The sequence below is a fragment of the Oratosquilla oratoria genome, chromosome 11 (assembly GCF_046742065.1).
Source record: "Oratosquilla oratoria isolate Oo_2021 chromosome 11, ASM4674206v1, whole genome shotgun sequence".
NCBI classification, from domain to species: Eukaryota; Metazoa; Arthropoda; class Malacostraca; order Stomatopoda; family Squillidae; genus Oratosquilla; species Oratosquilla oratoria.
This window is the reverse complement of record NC_134787.1, coordinates 65,953,142-65,976,739: the sequence shown is the minus strand read 5'-3', so window position 1 is coordinate 65,976,739 and position 23,598 is coordinate 65,953,142. Positions and strand designations below refer to the sequence as shown.

The 23,598-nt window shown below is 38.8% G+C and overlaps 1 protein-coding gene across 2 annotated transcripts in view; it reads left to right on the top strand.

The window, feature by feature from the left end:
- The window catches only part of LOC143029905 (uncharacterized), a 114,106-nt gene that overhangs the window by 38,325 nt on the left and 52,183 nt on the right, over window positions 1-23,598 (top strand). For both annotated transcript variants that reach the window (XM_076193102.1, XM_076193101.1), the window contains 2 exons: window positions 15,585-15,759; window positions 21,459-21,515. In XM_076193102.1, coding sequence (XP_076049217.1) covers window positions 15,585-15,759; window positions 21,459-21,515 — 232 coding nt within the window. The remainder of the gene's footprint in view (window positions 1-15,584; window positions 15,760-21,458; window positions 21,516-23,598) is intronic.

Here is a 23,598-nt window from a genome sequence, read left to right as displayed (position 1 = left end):
CTAGGAGAGAAATGATTTGCACTTTTTACAAAATTTGAACAGAAAGGAGTGAAAGGAACATGTGATGAGAGTGAGTGGTGAGTATGATCATCTATAACAGGGTTTCTCAACCTTTTTAGCTGTATCGCCCCCTTTTTCAATTAAAAAAAAAAAAAAAAGGATCACCCCCCCTTAATTGGAAAATAATGATAAAAATTATTGCAACAATGATAAACAACTAATTTAAAATGTTTTACTCACATTGTTTCTTCACAAAAAATTCTTCACAAGCAATATTGAATCTTACAATTAACTTGATATCTGTGACATTTTTTGCCCCCCTGAGCTCAAAAATCGCCCCCTGGGGGGCGATATCTCCCCTGTTGAGAATGACTGGTCTATAATATCTAAGCCCCTTACTGACTAGGTGATAACATACAGTAAAGTATGCTGAAAAAATAAAAGTTGTGCACACTGCACTTCTGGCTGAATCTTAGGATAGCCTAGTTGGTGGCAGAGTTTGAGGTATGTGAGGAGAAAAATTAGAACATATATGTGGGCAAAAGTAAAATGATGAAATGTGCAAGGAGTGATCAGTTTGGAGGTGAATCAAAAGGGTGAGGGTTTGGAGGAAGTGGAGAGTTCACATGTGGCATTGTATGGAGGAATGAAAGTGGAGTATATAGTAAAGTATATAGTAAAGGAGGTAAGGAAATGTCTGGGGGGAATGGAAAAATGTTATGAGAAAGAAGTATCAAGGAGCGAATGCAAAGAGCAAGTGGTTGTACCCACAGTATCGAATGGAGAGGAGATTTGGAATTGGAAGAAGGTGGAAAGGAAGAGCCTAAATGTGTTGGAGAATTATGGTAGGTATTATGAGAATGGATAGGAGAAATGTGGAGATGAGGTAGAGAAAGCTTAGGTGGAAAGATCACTCAATCTGTTGCCACATGTTTCTCTTGCAGGAGAACCAAGCTCCCAGGTAATCAACAATAGCCCCTGGGTGGGCACAACAGTCCTTTGAAGAAGAAATATTGAGCTGTTAGAGGGTAGATCAAAGAGTGCTGAGAAGGTTTGGGCATATGGAAAGAATGAGTGGAAAAAGACTATCAAAAGAAATGTGGAAAACAGAAGTGGATGGAGTGAATTTGAGTGGAAGACCAAGAATAAGGTGGATAGATGGGGTAAAGGGGGCAATGAACACAAGAAATCAAGAAATGTCTCTCAATCAAGGAAGAGAGTGCAAAGATAGAAATGAATGGAGAATGGCTTTGAATGGATGAAGTGATGCAAACCCAATGGGATTTTTATGTCTGTTCCATCATTTATTTATTAATTCAGCCTGAAAGTCTATTGGGATGGTTTGGACACATGGAAAGAATGAGTGAGAAAAGATTAGTAAAAGAAGTGTGGAAGGCAGAGGTGGATGGAGTGAACACGAAGGGTTGACTTAGGATGAGATCGATGGATGGGGTAAAAGGGGCATTGGCAAGGAGGGGGATGTCTGATGAGGAAGGAAATGAGAAGACAGAAGATGGGGTGAGTGGAGAATGGTTATGCATGGATGATACTGTGATCCATGGGAGGAAATGGGTGGGTGATAGGGTGGTGTTGGGAGTGTGTGTGAACAATTTTTTGACACAGCCCAAAGGGATTTCACCCCATCTGCTCTTTTTCTGCATGAAGGGACGGAGAGGGGAGGGGGTTGCTGATTAAATGGAGCAGCCTTGCTGTGGATGTGCTGTCTTGTTAAATTGCTTCTGACGCAGGACAGTGGGTGAGATGCAGAGATGACCTGTCATCCAGGAAGAGCCATGAAAAGAGGGAGGGAGGGGTGGTAAATAGGAATGGAGTATTTGGGGGTGAAATGGGTGGGAGTGGATTTCTGCCTTTGTTTTTTGGCTACCTCCCATGTAAGGGAAAAAAACCCTTGGTATATGTATGTATATACGTAATTCAACCTAGTTTTTATTTGTCTATTTATTTAATATTATTTAATAAGGGTGAGTGGAGAATGACTATGTATGGATGATACTGTGATACATGGAAGGGAGTGGGTGGGGGTTAGGGAAGGAGTTAGGGAATGGTTATGTGTGAATGATATTTTGATTCAGCCCAAAGGAATTTCTCCCCATCTTCAGTGTTACTGCATGAGGGGATGGAGAGGGGGGGTCACCAATTTAATGAAGTGGACTTACTGTGGATGTGCTGTGTCTCGCAACACTGCTTCTTACCCAGGGCAGTGAGCAAGATGCAGGGATGACCCATCATCCAGGAGATGCCAAGATAAGAGAGAGAGAAGAGGGTGTATGGAAATGGAGTATGTTTGCAATGGAATGGGTGGGAGTGGTTTTATGCCTTTGGTTTTTTGGATACCATCCTTATAAGGGGGAAAAAGCCTTTAGTATATGTATATATACACATACATATACCAAGCAAATGGCAAATGTACATTAAACTAAGAAACGAATATGTAAAAATACGCAGAGATGAAAAGAGATATTACAAAAAAAAGATAATAGACAAATGTAAGGAAGAACCCAAACTATTTTACAAGTATGTAAATGGAAAACTGAAAAACAAACAAGAAATAGAAAAACTGCACCAAGATAAAAAGGAATATACAGAAGAACTGGAAATGGCTGAAATTATAAACAACCACTTCAGATCAGTATTCACAATAGAAAACTTGCCTAACAGTGTAGAAAGAGAGAGAGAATTATCCCCAGCAATGAAAGAAATAAACGTAACACAAAAAGAAATCAGTGACCAAATTAAAACCCTTGATGTCAGAAAATCACATGGCCCAGACGGAATTGCAAACTGGATACTGAATGAATGTATGGAAGAATTAACTGACAAAATATATAATATAATTAAATTCTCACTTAAAGAAGGAAAAGTGCCATTGGACTGGAAGAAGGCAAACATTGTACCAATTTATAAGGGAGGTGATAAGGAAGATCCATCTAACTACAGACCGGTCTTACTAACAAGCACAATAGCAAAAATTTGTGAAAGAGTTGTCAAAAACAGATGGGTTAAAATACCTGGAAGAAAAATCTATACTGAACCCAAATCAATTTGGATTCAGACCAGGGAGATCATGTACAACAAATTTGATCTGCTTTTACTCAAGATTAATAGACATAATACAAGAAAGAGATGGGTGGGTGGACTGTGCTTTTCTGGACCTGCAAAAGGCGTGTGATAAGGTACCACATAGGAAACTAATAAATAAGATAGAGTCAAAAGGTGGCATCAGAGGAAAATTATTGAAAGACTTTCTGATTGGGAGGAAAATGAGAGTTGTAATTAGAGAAAAATTCTCCAACTGGGAAGAAGTAAAAAGTGGTGTCCTGCAAGGATCAGTACTGGCCCCGATCATGTTCGCCGTATACATTAATGACATGAATGAAGGCGTGGAGTGCTATATGAATTTCTTTGCAGATGATGCAAAATTACTAAAGAAGGTAAAAACAGAAGAGGACTGCAACTCATTGCAACAAGATCTGGACATGATCTGGAATTGGACTCAAAAGTGGGAAGTAAAATTTAATACAAAGAAATACAGTACACTCCTCCCTCGATTTAAGAATGCTTCATATACGAATTTTCGCAATAATGAATAAAAAAAAATTGTCCCAAAAATCGAAATACGAACTAAAAATTCGCCATAACGAATAAAATCCTGTTGAAAAAGATTATTGTATTTTTAAATCATAAATATTAAAAAAGAAAAATATTTTTACATCATAAATATTAAAGAAAAAAAAAACTGCCATATGTCCAAGTGAAAAAATTCATTAAAAGTGAAAATAAATACGTACGTACTGAGAACCAACCGCCCAGTTTGTTATTGTTTTCAAAACAACGCCGTGTACTGCTCGATCTACTCACTCGGTCCTGGTTAATCGTGGATTATTAGCATTATTTCAAGCGACATTGTGCCTCCTAAGCGTTATTATCTACTTTGCATATTAATATTTTATGTGTCTGTAATTAGCAGAGAACAGTATTCAAGATTATACATATTTAATGTTGTGATGACTTTATAGGGACATGAAATTTGTTTGTAAGAACCTATCTCGCATAATATGATGGGTTTATATGGGAAAAAAGTGCTCGATTTAAGTATATTCGATATACGAACAGTTTTTCAAGAACGTAACTAGTTCGTAAATTGAGGGAGGAGTGTATAATGGAATTTGGAAAGAGTAAAAACAGAATATCAAAAAATTACAGAATTGGGAAAGAAAAAAGAAAAAAAGCAAACTCAGAAAAAGATCTTGGAGTGATGATTGAAAAGGACATGAAACCAGATAAGCATGTAAATGAAATATTTGGAGAAACCTACAACTTATTGAGGTCAATCACAGTGGCATTTGCTTATATGGATGAAGAAATGATAAAGAAAATACTAACTGCATTAATAAGACCAAAACTTGAGTACACAGCATCACTTTGGACACCCAGTACCAAAAAGAATATTAAGAAACTAGAAAGATTACAAAGAGCGACAACCAAACTAGCACCGACTCTTGCTGAACTAACATATGAGCAAAGAGTGTCCAAATTGAATCTACCAACTCTGGAACAAAGAAGAGAAAGAGGAGATTTGCCGACTATCTACTGAATAATGAAAGGAATGGAAGTTTTCGACAGGAACGACTTGTTAGTGTGGGACAACGGTAAAACGAGAGGACATGGAAAAAAACTGAAAAAGGATAGTTATTGAAGAAATTTTAAAAGGAACCGTTTCCCACACAGAGAGATAAATATATGGAACAAATTAGACAACAAAACAGTATGTGCAAACACTATACAAGATTTTAAGATAAAACTTGATGCAGAGAGATACAAAGATGGGTCACCACGAGCATAGCTCCCCTCCCGTATATTACAACTAGGTAAATATACCAATGGCCATTTCCCTCTTATAAGGGAGGTAGCCAAAAAACAAAGGCATAAAATCCACTCCCACCCATTCCATCCCCCACATACTCCACTCCCACTTATCCCCCTCCTTCCCTCTTATCTTGGCTCCTACTGGATGACAGATCATCCGTGCATCTCATCCACTGCTCTGGGTCAGAAACAATTTAGCAAGACACAGCACATCCACAGCAAAGCTGCTTCATTTAATCAGCAACCCCCCTCTCCATCCCGACATGCAGAAAAAGAGAAGACTGAGAGAAATCTCTTTGGGCTGTGTCAAAATATCATTCACACATACTCCTTCATCCCCCTATCCCCACCCACTCCTATGCATCACAGTATCATCCATACACAAGTATTCTCCATTCACCCCTATCTTCTGTCTTCTCCCTTCCTTCCTTAACAGACATTTCCCTGTTTCCCAATGTCCCTTTCACCCCATCCATCCATCTCATCCTTGGTTACTTCCTCATGTTCACTCCTTCCATCTCTGCCTTCCACATTTCTTTTACTAATTCTTCACTCATTCTTTCCATGTGTCCAAACCATCCCAATACTCTTTCATTCACCTGATCTCCCAACTCCCTTTCCACTCCTGCTTTCCTCCTCACCCCCTCATTTCTCACTCAATCTAACCTAGTAATCCCTATCATACTTCTCAGGCACCTCATCTCAAACAGGTTCAAACTCTTCCTCTCTTATGCTCCATGTCTCAGCACAATACAATGCTGTCAGCACAATCACATTGTCATACAATCTCCTCTTAGTGTGCATTCCCAAATGTCTATTTCTCATTACACTTTTTAATCCCCCCAAGGAAGGGTATTGAGTGGTGGGATGAGGGAGCAAAGAAGGTTGTAGAAGAGAAGCAAGCTTTCACAGATTGGTTACAAAATAGGACGAGAGAATCATATGAAAGGTACAAAGAAAAGAGAAGAGAAGTAAAGCATAAGATAAAGGAGGCAAAGAGGAGAGCAGATGTGAAATGGGGTAAGAGTATGACAGAAAATTTTGAAAGTAATGAAAAGAATGTTTTGGAAAGAAATTAAGAGAGGTAAAGGAGGCAACTCAAGTAGAGAAGAAAAGGTAAAAGGTGCAGATGGAGAGATGATAATGGAAGAGAAGGCAGTAAGAGGAAGATGGGCAGAGTATTTTAGGGAGTTGCTAAATATGAAGTAGGATCAGGAGGGAAAGGTAGCTGCAGTGGGAAGTGCTAAGAAAGTGACTGTGAAGAGTGAGGAAAATGGAGGAGAAATAAAAATGAAGCGAAGGCAATTGTTAAGATGATGAGAGCAGGCAAGGCACCTGGGTTAGATGGCTGTCATGCAGAATGTCTAAAAAAAGGAGGTACAGTGATGTTGGACTGGGTGATGAGGTTATTTAATGTTTGTTTAAGAGAGGGTAGAGTGCCGGAGGACTGGAGGAGTGCCTGTATAGTTCCACTTTAACAAGGGAAAAAGGGACAAGTGTGAGTGTAGTAATTTCAGAGGGATCAGCTTGTTCAGTGTAGTTGGGAAGGTTTATTTGATTGAGAGGATTAGGAGAGGAACAGAGGGAGTAATTGGTGAGGAACAGTGTGGGTTTAGGAAAGGTAGGGGTTGCATAGATCAGATTTTTGTGGTAAGACAGATGTGTGAGAAAGTTATAGGAAAAGGTAAGGATGTTTTTTGGAATTTTATTGACCTGGAAAAGGCTTATGACAGGGTAGATGGGAAGGCACTATGGGAGGTATTGCAGATATATGGGATAGGAGGAAAGCTATTAAGAGCAGTCTAGATTTTTTACAATAGTAGTAGAGCTTGTGTTACAATTAGAAATGGAGAAAGTGAGTGGTTTGAGGTAAAAGTGGGACTTCATCAGGGATGTGTTATGTTGCCTTGGCTGTTCAATTTATACATGGATGGGGTGAGAGGTAAATGCAAGGGTGGTGTGTCAGGGATTGGAGATGGTTAAAGAAAATGGAGAAAAATGGGAGATAAACCAGCTGTTGTTTGCTGACAACACTGCACTTGTAGCAGGATCAGAGGAGGGATTGAGGAAGTTAGTGACAGCATTTGGGAAGGTGTGCAAATGAAGGAAGTTGAAGATAAGTATGGGTAAAAGTAAGGTGATGAAATGTACAAGGGGAGAAAGTGGCAGCAGATTGGACATGAGTATTAAGGGAGAGACTGGAGGAAGTGAATTGTTTTAGATACTTGAGTGCGAAGGCTGGTGGGAAAGGGAGGAGTGGAGATGGATTAAAAAGTGTAATGAGAAATAGACATTTGGGAATGGATGCTAAGAGGAGATTGTATGACAATGTGATTGTGCCAACAGCACTGTACGGGGCAGAAATATGGATCATAAGAGAGGAGTTTGAATGTGTTTGAGATGAGGTGCCTGAGAAGTATGATGGGGGTTACTAGGCTGGATAGAGTGAGAAATGAGGAGGTGAGGAGGAGAACAGGGGTAGAAAGGGAGTTGGAGATAGGGTTGATGAAAGAGTATTGGGATGGTTTGGACACAAGGAAAGAATGAGTGAAGAAAAACTGGTAAAGGGGATGTGAAAGGTAGAGGAGGAATGAGTGAACATGAGGGGTTGACCTAGGATGAGATGGATGGGTGGGTTAAAAGGGGCATTGGGAAAGGGGGGAATGTCTGTTGAGGAAGGAAAGGAGAAGACAGAAGATGGGGTGAATGAAGAATGCTTGTGTATGGATGATGCTGTGATGCATGAGGTTGAGTGGGTGGGGGATGGTGGGTGAGGGAGTGCGTGTGAGAAATAAATTGACACAGCCCGAAAGGATTTCTCCCTATTTTCTCCTTTTCTGCATGAAGGGATTGAGAGGGGGGGGTCACTGATTTAATGAAACAACCTTGCTGTGGATGTGCTGTGTCTTGCGACACTGCTTCTGATGCAAAGCAATGTGTGAGATGCAGGGATGACCTGTCATCCAGGAGGTGCCAAGATAAGAGGGTGGAGGGGAGTGGAGTATGTTGGGGATGGAATGGGTGGGAGTGTTTTTTATGCTTTTGTTTTTTGGCTACCTCCCTTATAAGGAGGAAAAAACCCTTTGGTATATGTATTTATTTACCTAGTTGTATTTTACGGGAAGGGGAGCTATGCTCGTGGTGTCCCGTCTTCATATCTCATTTTATCAAAACTTTTTGAATTCATGTATTGTTTTTGCACACACTAATTTCTCATCTAACTTGTTCCAAATGTCTATTACTCTGTGCAGAAAGCTGTTCTTTTTCAGATCTCTTCTATAGCTGTCTTTCTTGATTTTCTTTCTGTGTCCTCTTGTATTTCTATCATCCCATTTTATTAGATCCTCTCTATCAATAGTTTCTATTCCTTTCATGATTCTGTAAATAGTTATCAAATCTCCTGTCTCTCTTCTTTGCTCTAATGTCTGTATTTCAAGTTTTGCTAGTCTCTCTTCATATGAAAGTTTTGAGAGTGTTGGTGCCAATTTTGTAATAGCTCTTTGTATTCTTTCAAGTTATGTTATACATTTTTTTGTACTTGGTGACCACATCGTTGCTGCATATTCCAATCTTGGTCTTATCAAAGTGAGTAGTATTTTCTTCACCATTTCTTCATCCAGGTATGTAAATGCCACTTTGATTGTTCTTATTGAATTATAAGTTTCTCCAAAAATCTTGTTTATATGTTTCTCAGGTGACATATTATTCATAATAGTGACTCCTAGGTCCTTCTCATTTTCAACTTTTTTTATTCCTTCTTCTCCCAATTTATATGATCCTACTATTCTTTTTTTGTTGTTGTTGCTTTTTCCAAATTCCATTATACTACACTTCTTAGTATTGAACTCCATCTCCCACCTCTTACTCCATTCCCATACTTTATTGAGATCACTCTGTAGTGATTCACAATCTTCTTCAGTGTTCACTTTTTTTAACAGTTTTGCATCATCTGCAAAGAAGCTCATATAACTTTCAATTTCTTTATCCATATCATTAATATACAGTCGAACCTCGAAAGCCCAGACTAATTGGGGGGAAGGGTGGTCCGGTCATGCCAAAAGTCCGGTCATCGAAAATATCGCCCTAACACCCGTAGATTTTCGTAGCGGTATATGTATAGGTAATGTATGATATGGCATAGAAACACATAAGAATAATACTCAAACACTGTAATAATAACAATACTGTAATAATAATACTAATAATTCTGTAATAATAACTGTAATACAAGCATGTAAATGTACTGTATATACAGTGTACTGTACTGTATTTTTTATTACGTACACTGTAAATATCGGAAGGTATGCACGCGGGACAGTGGTGGCGGGGAGGATTGCCGGGTTTTCTACACTGCCGTGTAGAATAGGAGTGTTGCCATACCGGGGCAAAAATTTTTCTCGGGCGTGTGCTGACTTTCATAGCAAGATGTACTTGTCAAACTTTGACAAAATGTTGGTTCTAGTTTTTTTTATTCTTGAACGTATATAAGGCCCCCATGCCCTAATATATTCAGTAAGATATAATTTTTTTTTTTTGTATTATTATCGCTAAAAGCTGAAACTTTAGCGTATAATTTTTTTCTACACAGTAAAAACGTATCTTTTGGGGTATAATATTTTATAAGTAACACAATTACCAATAAAAGTCATATTTTGATGTACCATTTATTATTTGATAACTAGTTCTATGATTTTTAAACAAAATTTTGAGTTTTTTAATGTTTTTAACAGGCTGCTGATATGTAGAAAAAAATTCCTCATGTCCTTGTGCAGTTGCCACATGCTGCTATTTTACTACGTTTTGGTACAAAGTTCTACAAAACGGCAGCCCTGGTGGTGGCTTGACTGGTCCGGGTTTGAGTACACATGTATGACCGTCACTGTCACCTACCGGACAAATATGGAACTTTGCCTGAAAAGTCCGCCCTTTGTTCATTTCGACCGGTCATAGGAGGGTCCGGGCATTTGGGGTCCGGGCTTTCGAGGTTCGACTGTATATAGCAAACATTATTGGGGCTAGAACAGTTCCTTGTGGAACACCACTTATTAATTCATCCCAATTAGAGTTTTTGTCTCTTATCACTACTCTCATTTTTCTTTCTTGCAAAAAGTCTTCCATCCATTTAAACAGTTTGCCCTGTATTCCTCCTTCGGTTTCTAATTTTTTAAGCAACTTCTTATGTGGTACTTTGTCATCTTTTTTTAGGTCTAGAAATGCACAATCAGCCCATCCATCTCTTTCTTGTATTATGTCTATTAGTCTTGAATAGAAATATATTAAATTGGTGACGCATGATCGTCCTTGTCTGAATCCAAATTGCCTTGGATTTAGCACGTTGTTTTTTTCTAAATACTTTACCCATCTACTTTTGATAATTCTTTCACAAATTTTTGTTTTTGCTATTGTACTTGTTAGAGAGACTGGTCTATAGTTGGTAGGGTCTTCTTTATTTCCCCCTTTATATATAGGTACTATATTTGCTCTTTTCCAGTCTTTTGGAACTTTTCCTTCTTTCAAGGAACTGTTTATTACAAAGGATTACAAAGGCGGAGCATGCCGACAGGAGACCTTTTGATCCATATCTAGGTCGGATGCGGGAAAAAAAAATCATATTAATGATATAATAGTAAATAAAAACTATGATAATGTAAATAACAAATAAAATACATAAATAAATGCATAGGTATAGTTAAATAATAAACAAAGAGGTAAATAGTAAATAATAATAAATTGAAATATAACTAATAATAAATAAAAATCAGACAGACAAATGATAACAAAACAAAAACAAATAATATAAGATAAATTATAATCATTACAGCATCTTACTTAGGTATTTATCTAAATGATTCTTAAAGCTTCGAACTGAACTACATTTCACTACCTGTGCAGGAAGTTTATTCCATTCATTAACTACACGGTTGGCAAAGTTGTTTCTACCTACTTCCAAATTGAATCTATTTCCGGACAGTTTGAGACCATTGTTTCTTGTCTGATTCTCATTCAATGTAAAAATTTGGTCACTATTGATGTTGTCAATTCCCTTTAGAATTTTAAAGACCTGTATCAAGTCACCTCTGAGTCTACGCTTTTTTAGAGAAAACAGATTCATATGTTTTAGTCGATTTTCGTATGATTTATTTTTGATATTTGGAATCAGTTTTGTGGCTCGCCGTTGTACTCTTTCCAATCTGTCAATGTCTTTAATGAGATTCGGTGACCATACGGAAACAGCATATTCCAAATGTGGACGAACTAACGATTTATATAGCTTGTTAATGAGTGATGGACTTTTGAAATCAAAAGATCGCGCAATCAGTCCTAGAATCTTATTTGCTTTCTCAGAGGCTGAAATACACTGCTTGGATGATTTGAGGTCGTTATTGATAATTACGCAGAGATCTTTTTCACTATCCACTTTTGTTAACGAATTTCCAAATAACTTGTAATCGTACTTACTCTTATTTTTACCTATGTGCATTACCTTGCATTTACTTGTGTTAAATTTCATTAGCCACTTCTCAGACCATTGCTGTAATTTATCTAAATCTTCTTGAATATCTAATTGGTTTGAGTGATCATTTGCCACTCCGCACAGTTTTGTATCATCAGCAAATTTGGAAACAGTAGATTTTAGTCCATGGTCTATATCATTTATATATACTATGAATAGAAGTGGTCCAAGAACGGAACCCTGAGGAACTCCACTTGCAACACTTTTCCATCCAGAAGTTTTTCCATTTAAAACAACTCTCTGTTTTCGACCCTTCAACCAATTACTAGTCCAACCTAATAGGCTACCACTTATTCCATGCAAAGCTAATTTAGTAAGTAGTCTTTCGTGTGGGACGGTATCAAAAGCTTTTGCAAAGTCTAGATATACTAAATCTATATTGTTTCTTTTGTCATAATTCGAGATAACTGTGTTGTAGAATTCAAGTAAGTTAGTCACGCAAGAACGTTTCCGTCTGAAACCATGCTGGCTATCATTTATCAAACGGTTACTTTCTAAATGATGTTCCATAGCATCTCTGATGATAGTTTCCATTATTTTTCCTACGATTGAAGTCAAACTTATAGGCCTATAGTTATTTGGTTTCTTTTTGTCACCTTTTTTGAATATGGGAGTAACGTTAGCTAGCTTCCATTCTCTTGGGACATCTCCGGATATGATGGATTTCTTGAAAATAATTTCTAATGGAACAACAATCTCATTTTTCATTTCCTTTAAGATTCTTGGATGCCAACCGTCAGGCCCTGGTGTTTTATTAACTTTGAGTTTCTCTATACACCTTTTAATTTTTTCTTTTGTTATATTTACCGTACCGAGTAAGTTTACCCTAGACTTTTCACAGGTTTCAGTTTGGAATTCACCTTGAGGTGTTTCGTTTACGAATACCGAGCTATGTATTATGCTATGTATTTTGTCTGCCAGTTCATTCCTGCATTCTTTCAAAATCCAGTTTGCTATTTCATCTGGTCCATGCGATTTTCTGACATCAAGGTTGCTCAAGTGTTTCATTATTTCATTCTTTGTTACTTCTATTTCTTTCATAGGAGGGACTTTCTCTTCCCATTCGATTTCTCCAGGTAGTATGTTCTCCCTTGTAAACACCGATTTAAAATGCTTGTTCATAATTTCTGCCATTTCTATTTCCTCTGTGTATTCAACTTCTTGTCGTAATTTTTCTAATTCTTGATTGTTTTTCAGTTTGTTTACAAATCTGTAAAATAGTTTTGGTTGATCTTTACATTTTTCTATGACATCTTTTTCATATTTTCTCTTTTCCTCTCTGCGCACTTGTACATATTCATTTCTATAACTAGTATATATTTTCCATTTTTCAGGTCTTTTGTCTTTCTTCAATTTGGTCCAAGCTTTGTCTCTTTTGTCTTTTAACTCCCTACAACTTTTGTTGTACCAGCACTTTACATATTCTTTTTCTTGTTTTTGTCTTGGGACATACTTTTCCACTCCTTTTATAAATTTTTGTCAAAATATTCCATTTCTCTTCTACTGTTGTTTCCTCTTTGTATATTCTTTCCCAGTTTTTTTTTTTTTTTTTTTTTTTAAGAATGTTTTTATATAAAAAAAAATTCGTACATCAATCTTCCTTGTCTATATTGTTAATTTCTTTTCATGTATTTTTCCTCATTTAGTTCCAGTTCAATCAATATGTGGTCAGTTTTACTTATTGGTGTCTTATATTCAATCTTTTTCCACTATTCCAGGTTCTGATGTGATTATTAGGTCTAGTCTCGATGGTTCTTCATTTCTATACCTAGTGTTCTCTTGAATCCATTATGTCATTGTATGGTCAATAATCATCTCGAGTAGAACATTTCCCCATGAGTCTTCTCCACCCTTCACTGTCATCTCTTCCCAGCAGATTTCTTTGCAGTTAAAGTCGCCCATCATAACTATTCTTCCTCCATCTTCCATTATCTCATTTAATGTTGTCCTTGTGTCTTCTAACATACTTTTATGTTCACTCTCTTCCCACGAGGCTGTTTTTGGAGGCACATAATTGATCACAAACTTTCTGCTTTTCTTATCTCTGTCTTCCACTTCGATCATAATCATCTCTACTGTATTCTTTCCATATGTGACACTCTTCATGTTTATATCTTTCTTAGTCAGGAACATTACTCCACCCCCTTGTTTTATCTCTCTGTTTCTAATCCAATAATTATATGCATCATGTCCTACACTGTTGGGTGGTAGTGGACCTTTCAATTTTGTCTCTACAATTCCCATTATGCCCGGTTCTTTTTCCTTCAGATAATCATTCAGTTCATTCAATCCTGCTATTAATTCATCTATATTTGTGTAAGACACTCTTAATTTTCTGCTATTTCCATTGTATTTTCTGTTTCCCCTTTGTTTTTCTCTGGTATGGCCCATCTCCTCACTTTCATATTCACTACTCTCCAATAGAATTTCTCTTTTTCTGTCTCTGTTCTGTTCTCGTTTTTTTTCCTTCGCTTCTTGTTTTTTATTTTTTCTTCCTCTCTTCTCTATTCATTTCTCTTTTTATCCCTACCTTTTTGTATTGTTCACTGTTTGCTAGTTTCCCTGTTTTTGCTAAGATATTCTCTGCTGTCGTTTGTGACCTGAATTTATTCTTAATTGGTCTGGTCTTATCTGTACTATATTTTCCGAGTCTATACATCTCTTCAATTTGTTTCATGATAGGTTAATTTTCCTGAACTAATTCTAGTAAACTGCTTACTTTTTCTTTTTCCTCTTTGATTCTTGTGGTTCTATTTAGGTTATATTTCTCTTCCATTCCTAATATAATTATACATTTCTTTTTATCTGCTAGGTCTCTTACTATATTCTCTTTCTGTCTCATCACCTTAATAACTGAGTCTTCAGTTTGTTCTTTCATTTGCTGTTTTATTATGTCAGTAAATGCAACTTTACTGTTTTCTTGGATTTTTTTCCAACTCTGTGCTTCTTTTGCTATGGCCTCTTTATTGTCTTTATTATTCCTCTTTAATTCCTCATTCTCATCTTTTACTTCTTTTAACTGTCTTTTTAATTCTTCTATTTCTTTAGTTAAGTTTTTGTTCGCCTTCTCTAGTTCTTCCAATTTTTCAACTCTCTGCACAATCTTTGCTATGTTACCGAACCTACTCTCCCAATGTTCGGTAATTTTTTCAAGTTTTTCCTCTAGTCTTGCTAAACAGGGGAGGTTGGTATCCCCCCCCTCTCATTAAATCCCTGGAAATTGTTATCTTCACCTTCCATTGTGCTGCTCTTATTTATATTTCTAATCTTTACATTTTTGTTAATCCCTTCTCCAAAATCATCCTCAGTCCTCCGCTTGTTTACAAGACGCCTGGCCTCCTGGACCAAGTCCTTCCCTTCCTCATTTCCTTCCATTTCCCTCAGTAATCCCTCCCCTTCTCCTTTTTTCTCACCTTCCCACTACACCACGAGCTTTCCCCTTCCCTGTAAATATAATAAGGTGCTTCCTTGACGTTGAGATCCACGTAGATTTTGATTTTTCTTTGGAACTCCAATCTTTGCCGTCCATCTGATGAAAGTGTGTATTTACCTAGTTGTAATATACGGGAGGGGAGCTATGCTCGTGGTGACCCGTCTTTGTATCTCTCCGCATCAAGTTTTATCTTAAAATCTTGTATAGTGTTAGCACATACTGTTTTGTTGTCTAATTTGTTCCATGTATTTATCGCTCTGTGTGGGAAACTGTTCCTTTTCAAGTTTTTTCTATAACTATTCTTTTTCAATTTTTTTCCGTGTCCTCTTGTTTTACCGTTGTCCCACATTAATAGGTCGTTCCTGTCTAAAACTTCCATTCCTTTCATTATTCTGTAGATAGTTAGCAAATCTCTTTCTCTTTGTTCCAGAGTGTGTGTGTGTGTGTGTGTGTGTATGTATATATATATATATATGACATTAAATGAAGCAGTGGGGGTAGACTAGCTCTGGCTTTTGGGCCCTGCTGTGGAAGCACTGCCCTTTTGTATTGCTGTTAACCCAAGTGATGTGGTAGGGAACAGGTGTTAAGACGGGATGGGTGGCAAATGGGATTTGCATGGGTTTAGGGTGGGTGTATGCTTTGACCTGGCCACCATCCTTGTAATGGGGAAGAGGCCTTTTGGTATATATGAAATGCTAGCAAGAGTATGATTTGTAGTTTTTGTAAATTGTTAAATTGATTTTCCAGATTATGTACATCTGATGCTACAACAAGAGATCTTTGGGGGACAACATTTGGTACAACATTTAGAAAAGCTGGTGCAATGTTTCGGGGAGATCCCCCTGAAAAGTATCTAAAAAAACTGCCAGAACCTGTGAAAGTTGAAGTTCAAAGTTGTTTGTATCACTTACACATCACAAAGGTAGAGTATATGAACTTAAATTAAGGTGCAAAAATCATGCAATATATTTTGCTTCATATTGATAATTGTTGTGATATTTCAAATGGTTACCAAAGTCATTGATCATGTGGAGTGTATCTTTCTCTTTGTAACAAAATTGTTACATAATATGAAGTACTCTTAAGTGTACAGTGGAACTATTAACTTATTCAGCAATGCCCATTTATTCTTTCACTGTAGCTAGTGCCAGACTATTTTGTTCAGTTTTTGCAGCATCACAGTGATGTAAGGTTAATGGTATATTAGGTACTTTATGTGATGCTTTACATTTCAGAATCTTGCTGGTAGGTGGCCCTCTGGTCTGTATCAAGGCCAGAGGCAGTAGAAAACCAATCAATCAATCAGTTGATCTTTTGCCCTAGGTAAAAGATATTATGACATATTATTAGGTGTTTACATAACAGTTTCTGGGCTTGATCCAGAGACCAGGTACAGCACGGGCTTTGGACAACAGAAAGAAATTTCAATCAATTTATAAGAATTACTCTTGACAATACTTCCACAACATAGTTCCCAACAGTTAACATAACAAACACAGACACTTTACAAACAATACAAGATAAACATTGAGGTTAATAACAAGATTCACCAAAACCACCCTAATAGGACACCTACTTACAGAAACTAAAATCCCCCATAAAACGTCAGATAAGAATGATCAAATTATAGTACCACAAACTGAAAAAAGGAAAAAAAAAAAGCAACTTATTACACAAACATATACAACAACCTACCAACAGTACCACACAATACAGACACAAAAGCACAAACCCAGATCACCAAACTCAGTACACTAAGAACTCCCTGACGTCTGGCCCACAGAAAAATTCCTCTTAGAGAAGTAAAGACCACACTAGCATGCTTGTGTTCAGGATACCACCCAGGATTAACCACTTCTGTATGATGACACCTACATAGGCGTCATGAGACGCGAGTAGGTACATGAGGATGCTGATGTCGGTGTCATGATTATAAATATTTTTTGTAGTTGTACATGAGTTACCCCAGGATTTTGTGAACTGGTTTGATCACATTTTCTTTACTTAGTGTTACTCAAAGTAAAAGAGAATGAGTAATACAGTAGTGAGTTTATATTTTATAATGCAAGTAGTGTTATGCATTGTACATATGAGAGCTGATACTGCATGTGAGACTTTAACTCATACTGAAGTGTATTAACAGGGCTGGCCACAAAATCAAACTGCCCTAGATGCAACCGCCACATAGAGGACACTAAACGCCTCATCCTGCACTGCCCCACACTAACAGTCCCTAGACAATGCAATATCATATCCCAGAGTGAATTATGGGCTCGCACAGTGACCATAGCCAATTACCTGGGAGCTGTGGGTCTCCTTCAAGAGAGACCTGGGGGTGATAGATTGATTGTAATCATTGTCCTTAACCACTTCAGTACAAGTCAATTTCTCACACACTATATCAGCTGCCATGTATGCTGTATCACACTACTTGCATTATAGACTATAAAGTCACTGCTATATTACTCATTCTCTTTTATTCTGAGTGGTGGGGGAAAAGAATACTGCCACCAAGTATTCCCACTTGGATCGTAAGAGGCGAGAAGAAAGGGACGGGGATTGGGACTAGGCATCCTTCTCCTTGTAGCCCCACAGGGGACATTCCTAAAAGAAAAAGTAAAGGCATAAGAGGGTCTGGGAGTTTTCTGACCAGCACCCTAAGGTTTGGGTCTTTTAATGTGCGTGGATGTGGTACAGATGAGAGTAAAAGGGAAGAGATAGGTAGTATGTTTGTGAGAAGAAAGATGGATGTGTTGGTTTTGAGTGAAACTAAGTTGAAAGGGAAGGGTGAGTGTAAGTTTGGGAGTGTAAGTGGGAGGTTATCAGGAGTGAAGAGAGGGTGAGGGAGGGAAGGGGTGGCTATTTTAGTAAGTGAAGAGATAGGTAAACGTGTAGTGGAGTGGAAGGAGGTTTCCTCAAGGATAATGTGGATGAAGGTGAAACTGGGAAAGGAGATGTGGGTCTTTGTAAGTGCATATGGGCCTGGCAGTGAGAAGAGTGTAGAAGAAAGGGAGGCCTTTTGGATAGATTTAAATGAGTGCATAGAGGATTTAGGAAGAAATGTCAATGTAATAGTACTGGGAGACCTTAATGGTAGGGTAGGAAATGGTCCAATTGATGGAGTGGTTGGGAAATGTGGAGTTCCAGGAAAGAATCAGTGGAGAGTTGATGGTGGAAATGTGTCTAGGGAGTTGATGATAGCAAATACAGTGTTTCGGAAGAAAGTCAAGCATAAGTACACATGGGAGAGGGTGGTGGATGGAAAGGTGGTAGATAGAGCATTAATGGATTATGTAGTGGTAAATAGGATTATGATAGGAAGAGTTAAGGATGTACATGTGCTAAGGGGAGAGGGTGGGGGAATATCAGATAATTTTCTGGTGGAAGGTAAGTTGAGAGTGGAGGATGGATGGAGAAAGAGGAAAGGGACAAAAGGTAGGGAGGTTCTTAGAGTGAACTCTTTGAATGAAAAGGAAAAGGAGAAGGAGTACAAAAATAAGCTGAAGGAGGAGTGGGAAGGAGTGAAGGATAGAGTAGAGCTAGGTGTGGAGGAGGAATGGGGATGGTTCAAGGAGGGAGTCAAAGTGTGCAAGGATGGTGTATGGAACAAGGACAAGAGGAAATAGAAGGAAGGGGAGTGAATCGTGGGATGAGGAAATAAAGAATGTTGTAGAAGAGAAGAAGCAAGCTTTCACAGATTGGTTACAAAATAGGATGAGGGAGTCATATGAGAGGTACAAAGAAAAGAAAAGAGAAGTAAAGCAAAAGCAAAGAGGAGAGCAGATATGAAATGGGGTAAGAGTATGACAGAAAATTTTGAAAGTAATAAAAAGATGTTTTGGAAAGAAATTAAGAGAGGAAGAGGAGGCGAATCAAGTAGAGAAGAAAAGGTAAAAGGTGCAGATAGAGAGATGATAATGGAAGAGAAGGCAGTAAGGGGAAGATGGGCAGAATATTTTAGGGAGTCGCTAAATGTGAAGGAGGATAGGGAGGGAAAGATAGTTACAGTAATGCTAAGAAAATGAGAGTGATGAGTGAGGAAAATGTAGGAGAAATAAGGAAGGATGAAGTGAAGGCAGTTGTTAACCCGTTCCATACGGTGCCGCCTACGTAGGCGGCATGGGGAGCAAGTGGATTCGCGAGGCTGCCATATCGGCGTCTTGATTATATTTATTGTAGTTGTCCCTGCGTAACTGACATACTCTCTAAACTGGCTTCATCACATTTTCTATGGTTATAAAAATTCACGGGTGAAAGAGAGAACGATCGATATAAGCGGTGACTATTTTTTATGATGCGAGTATTATGACGCAACATTGTACGTCTGGCAGCTAATGCTGCCCGCGAGATTTTGGCCCGGAGTGAAGTGGTTAAGATGATGAAAGCAGGTAAGGCACCTGGTCTGGATGGATACCATGCAGAATGTCTGAAAAAAGGAGGTACAGTGATGGTGGACTGGCTGGTGAGGTTATTTAATGTTTGCTGGAGAGAGGGTAGAGTGCCGGAGGACTGGAGGAGTGCCTGTATAGTTCCTCTTTACAAGGGAAAAGGGGACAAGTGTGAATGTAGTAGTTTCAGAGGGATTAGCTTGTTAAGTGTAGTTGGGAAGGCTTATGGGAGGATCTTGATTGAGAGGATTAGGAGAGGAACAGAGGGAGTAATTTGTGAGGAACAGTGTGGATTTAGGACGGGTAGAGGTTGTGTAGATCAGATCTTTGTGTTAAGACAGATATGTGAGAAAGCTATAGGAACAGATATGTGAGAAAGCTATAGGAAAGGGGAAGGATGTTTTTTTGGGCTTTTATGGATCTGGAAAAGGCTTACGATAAGGTAGACAGAAAGGCACTGTGGGAGGTTATGCAGATATATGGGATATGAGGAAAGCTTCTAGGAGCTGTCAAGAGTTTTTATGAGAGTAGTAGAGCTTGTGTCAGGATTAGAAATAGAGAGAGTGAGTGGTTTGAGGTAAAGGTGGGACTTCGTCAAGGATGTGTTATGTCGCCCTGGCTGTTCAACTTATACATGGATGGGGTAGTGCGAGAGGTAAATGCAAGGGTAGTGGGTCAGGGATTGGAGATGGTTAAAGAAAATGGAGAAAAGTGGGAGGTGAGCCAGCTGTTGTTTGCGGACGACACTGCGCTTGTAGCAGGATTGGAGGAGGGACTGAGGAAGTTGGTGGCAGAGTTTGGGAGAGTATGTGATAGAAGAAAGCTAAAGATAAATGTGGGTAAAAGTAAGGTGATGAGATGTACAAGGGGTAAAAGTGGCAGTAGACTGGAAGTGAGCATTAAGGGAGAGCTACTGGAGGAAGTGGATAGTTTAAGATACTTGGGTGCAAATGTGGCAGGAAAAGGTGGAGTGAAGGTGGAGGTAGAATGTAGATTGAGAGAAGTGAGTAAATGCCTTGGTGGATTAAAGAGTGTAATTAGGAATATACATTTGGGAATGGATGCTAAGAGGAGACTGTATAAAGGAGTGATTGTGCCAACAGCATTGTATGGGGCAGAAACATGGAACATAAGAGAGGAAGAGAGAAGGAGTTTGAATGTGTTTGAGATGAGGTGTCTGAGAAGTATGATGGGAGTTACTAGGCTAGATAGAGTGAGAAATGAGGAGGTGAGGAGGAGAACGGGGGTGGAAAGGGAGTTGGGAGATAGGGTTGATGAAAGAGTATTAGGATGGTTTGGACACATGGAAAGAATGAGTGAAGAAAGACTAGTAAAAGAGGTATGGAAGGCAGATGTGGAGGGAGTGAACATGAGGGGACATCCTAGGATGAGATGGATGGATGGGGTGAAGGGGGCTTTGGGGAAGAGGGGAATGTCTGTTGAGGAAGGACGGGAGAGGACAGAAGAGGGGTGAATGGAGAATGGTTGTATATGGATGATGTTGTGGAATGAGCGGGGGGGATGGGGGGTGAGGTAGTATGTGTGAGCAAAATTTGACGCAGCCCGAAGGGATTTCTCCCCGTCTTCTCCTTTTATGCAATGGGAGGACGGAGAGAGGGGGTCACCGATTTAATGAAGCGGCCTTGCTGTGGATGTGCTGTGTCTTGCGGCACTGCTTCTGATCCAGGGCAGTGGACAAGGTGCAGGGATGACCCGTCATCCAGGAGGTGCTAAGATAAGAGGGAGGGTGGAGGAGGTGTGGAGTGTGTTCAGGGATGGAATGGGTGGGAATAATTTTATCCCTTTTCCTTTTTGGCTACCTCCCTTGTAAGGGGGAAAAAAGCCTTGGTATATGTATGTAATAATAAACACAGAAAACATGATCAAATCAGTGCACAGAATCCAGGGGTAATTCGTGTAGAACTAAAAAAAAAAAAAAAATACAATCAACACATTGATGCTGGCATCCTCATGTACCCACTCTCGCATCATGACGCCTATGTAGGCATCATCGTACTGAAGTAGTTAAGCCCTTCACTGTGGTACATGCTAAAGTGAATAGAATATCTGACATTTCTCAGGATTTGTTGTGCATGTCACTGTATTGAAGACATTGAGTCTTTATACTAGATTTTTTTTCCCATGGTAAGGAAGATTTTTAAGAAGCAAACAGGTGAATACCAGTCTCTTTTAGATATTAGATACCCTTTCAAAATATTTTTCTTGTTTTCAGTTGACAATCCAAGGCACTGCTCCAAACGGAAGTCTTAAGATAAAAATTAAGCATGAGGTAAATATGAAATGATTTTGTCCTAGTTTGTCATATTTTATTAAGAAATGTGAGTTGTATATATGCACACTATCTGTACATACATATATATATGTATACCAGTGGCTTTTTCCCCCTTACAAGGGAGGTAGCCAATGTCAAAGGCACAAATCCACTCCCACCCATTTCATCCTCACATACTCCACTCCCATTCATCACCCCTCTCTCCCACTCTTCTTGACTCCTCCTGGGTGACAGATCATCCCTGTGTCTTGCCCACTGCTCTGGGTCAGAAGCAGTGCAGCAAGACATAGCACATCCATAGCAAGGCCACTTCATTTAATTGGCGACCCTGCCCTCTCTGTCCCCTCATGCAGAAAAAGAGAAAACAGGGAGAAATTCCTTCAGGCTGCATCAAAATATCATTCATGCATACTCCCTCACCCCCCATCCCCCACCCACTTGTTTCCCTGCATCACAGCATCATCTATACACAAGCATTCTCCACTCACTCCTAACTTCTACCTTCCTTCCTCAACAGACATTCCCCTCTTTCCCAGTGCCCCTTTTACCTGATCTATTCATCTCATTCCCAGTTGTCCCCTCATGTTCACTCCTTCCACCTCTGCCTTTCACACCTCTTTTACCAATCTTTCTTCATTCTTTCCATGTGTCCAAACCATCCCAAAGCTCTTTCATCAACCCTATCTCCCAACTCCCTTCCCACCCCCACTCTCCTCCTCATTTTGTTTCTCACTCTATCCAGCTTACTATACTTCTCAGGGATTTCATCTTAAACACATTCAAACTCTTTCTCTCTTCCTCTCTTATATTCCATGTTTCTGCCCCATACAGTGCTGTTGGCACAATCACTCCTTCATACAGTCTCCTCTTAGCATCCATTCCCAAATGTCTATTTCTCATTACACTTTTTAATCCCCCAAGTCATTTACTTGCTTCTCTCAACCCACATTCTTCCTCCACCTCTACTCCTCCCTTTCCTACCACATTTGTACCCAAGTATCTAAAGCTATCAACTTCCTCCAGTCTCTCGTAATACTCACTTCCAGTGACTCTATCTGTATACCAAGGACTTTTTCTCCCTTACTAGGGAGATAGCCAAAGTCAAAATGCATATTCCCATTCCCACCCATTTCATTCCCACCCATTCCACTCCCCTCCACCACCCTATCCTCTCTCTCAACTTAGCTCCTCATGCATGATAGGTCATCCCTGTATCCCTGTATATATGTAAACACATACTATTTGGTTTATAAGAGTCAGTTTTCTCCTAAATGAAAAAAAGGGATGAAGATAATGGGGCTTGTTTCAGAATTTTTTTTTACCCTGTTTCTTATATGTGAAATTGAGGAATCTAGTGAGCTACACTGCTGGTACTTATATGTAACTTACCACAGTGATATTGTAATATTATTTACTTAAACATCATTGCCATTTTATTATTATCATTATTATTATTATTATTACTATTATTATTATTATTATTATTATTATTATTATGTTAGAGATGAGGGTGAGTGGAGAAAGGGTATGTATAGATGATACTGTGATGCAAGAATGGTGGGTAGGGGATGTGAGGGAGTAGGAAATGGTTATATGTGAATGATATTTTGATGTAGTCCGAAGAATTTCTCCCTGTCTTCTCTTTTTCTGGATGAGGTAACTAAATGAGATGGATTTAGGAAACTAAGGATCCTCCAGTCTGTATTTTTCTCCAAAGAAAAGTCAAGGTATGAGAGGGTCTAGGAGAACAACTCCAACATAAATTAGGTCATTAAATATGTGTGGATATGATACAAATGAGAGCAAAGGGGAGGAGATTGGTAGTATGGTTATAAGTGAAACAAAACTAGAAGGGAGGGGAAACGTAGAGCAGGGTTTCAGGAGTAATGAGAGGGTGAAGTAGGGAAACCATGGCACTGTGGGTAAGTGATAAGGTAGGTAAGTGTGTGATGAGTGGAGAGGTGTCTTGAAGGGTAATATGAGCAAAGGTGAGGTTGGGATGGAAATTATGGGTATTTTTGAATGCTTATAGCCCTGGTAGCAAGAAACGTGAGAACAAGGAAGCATTTTGGAGTGATTT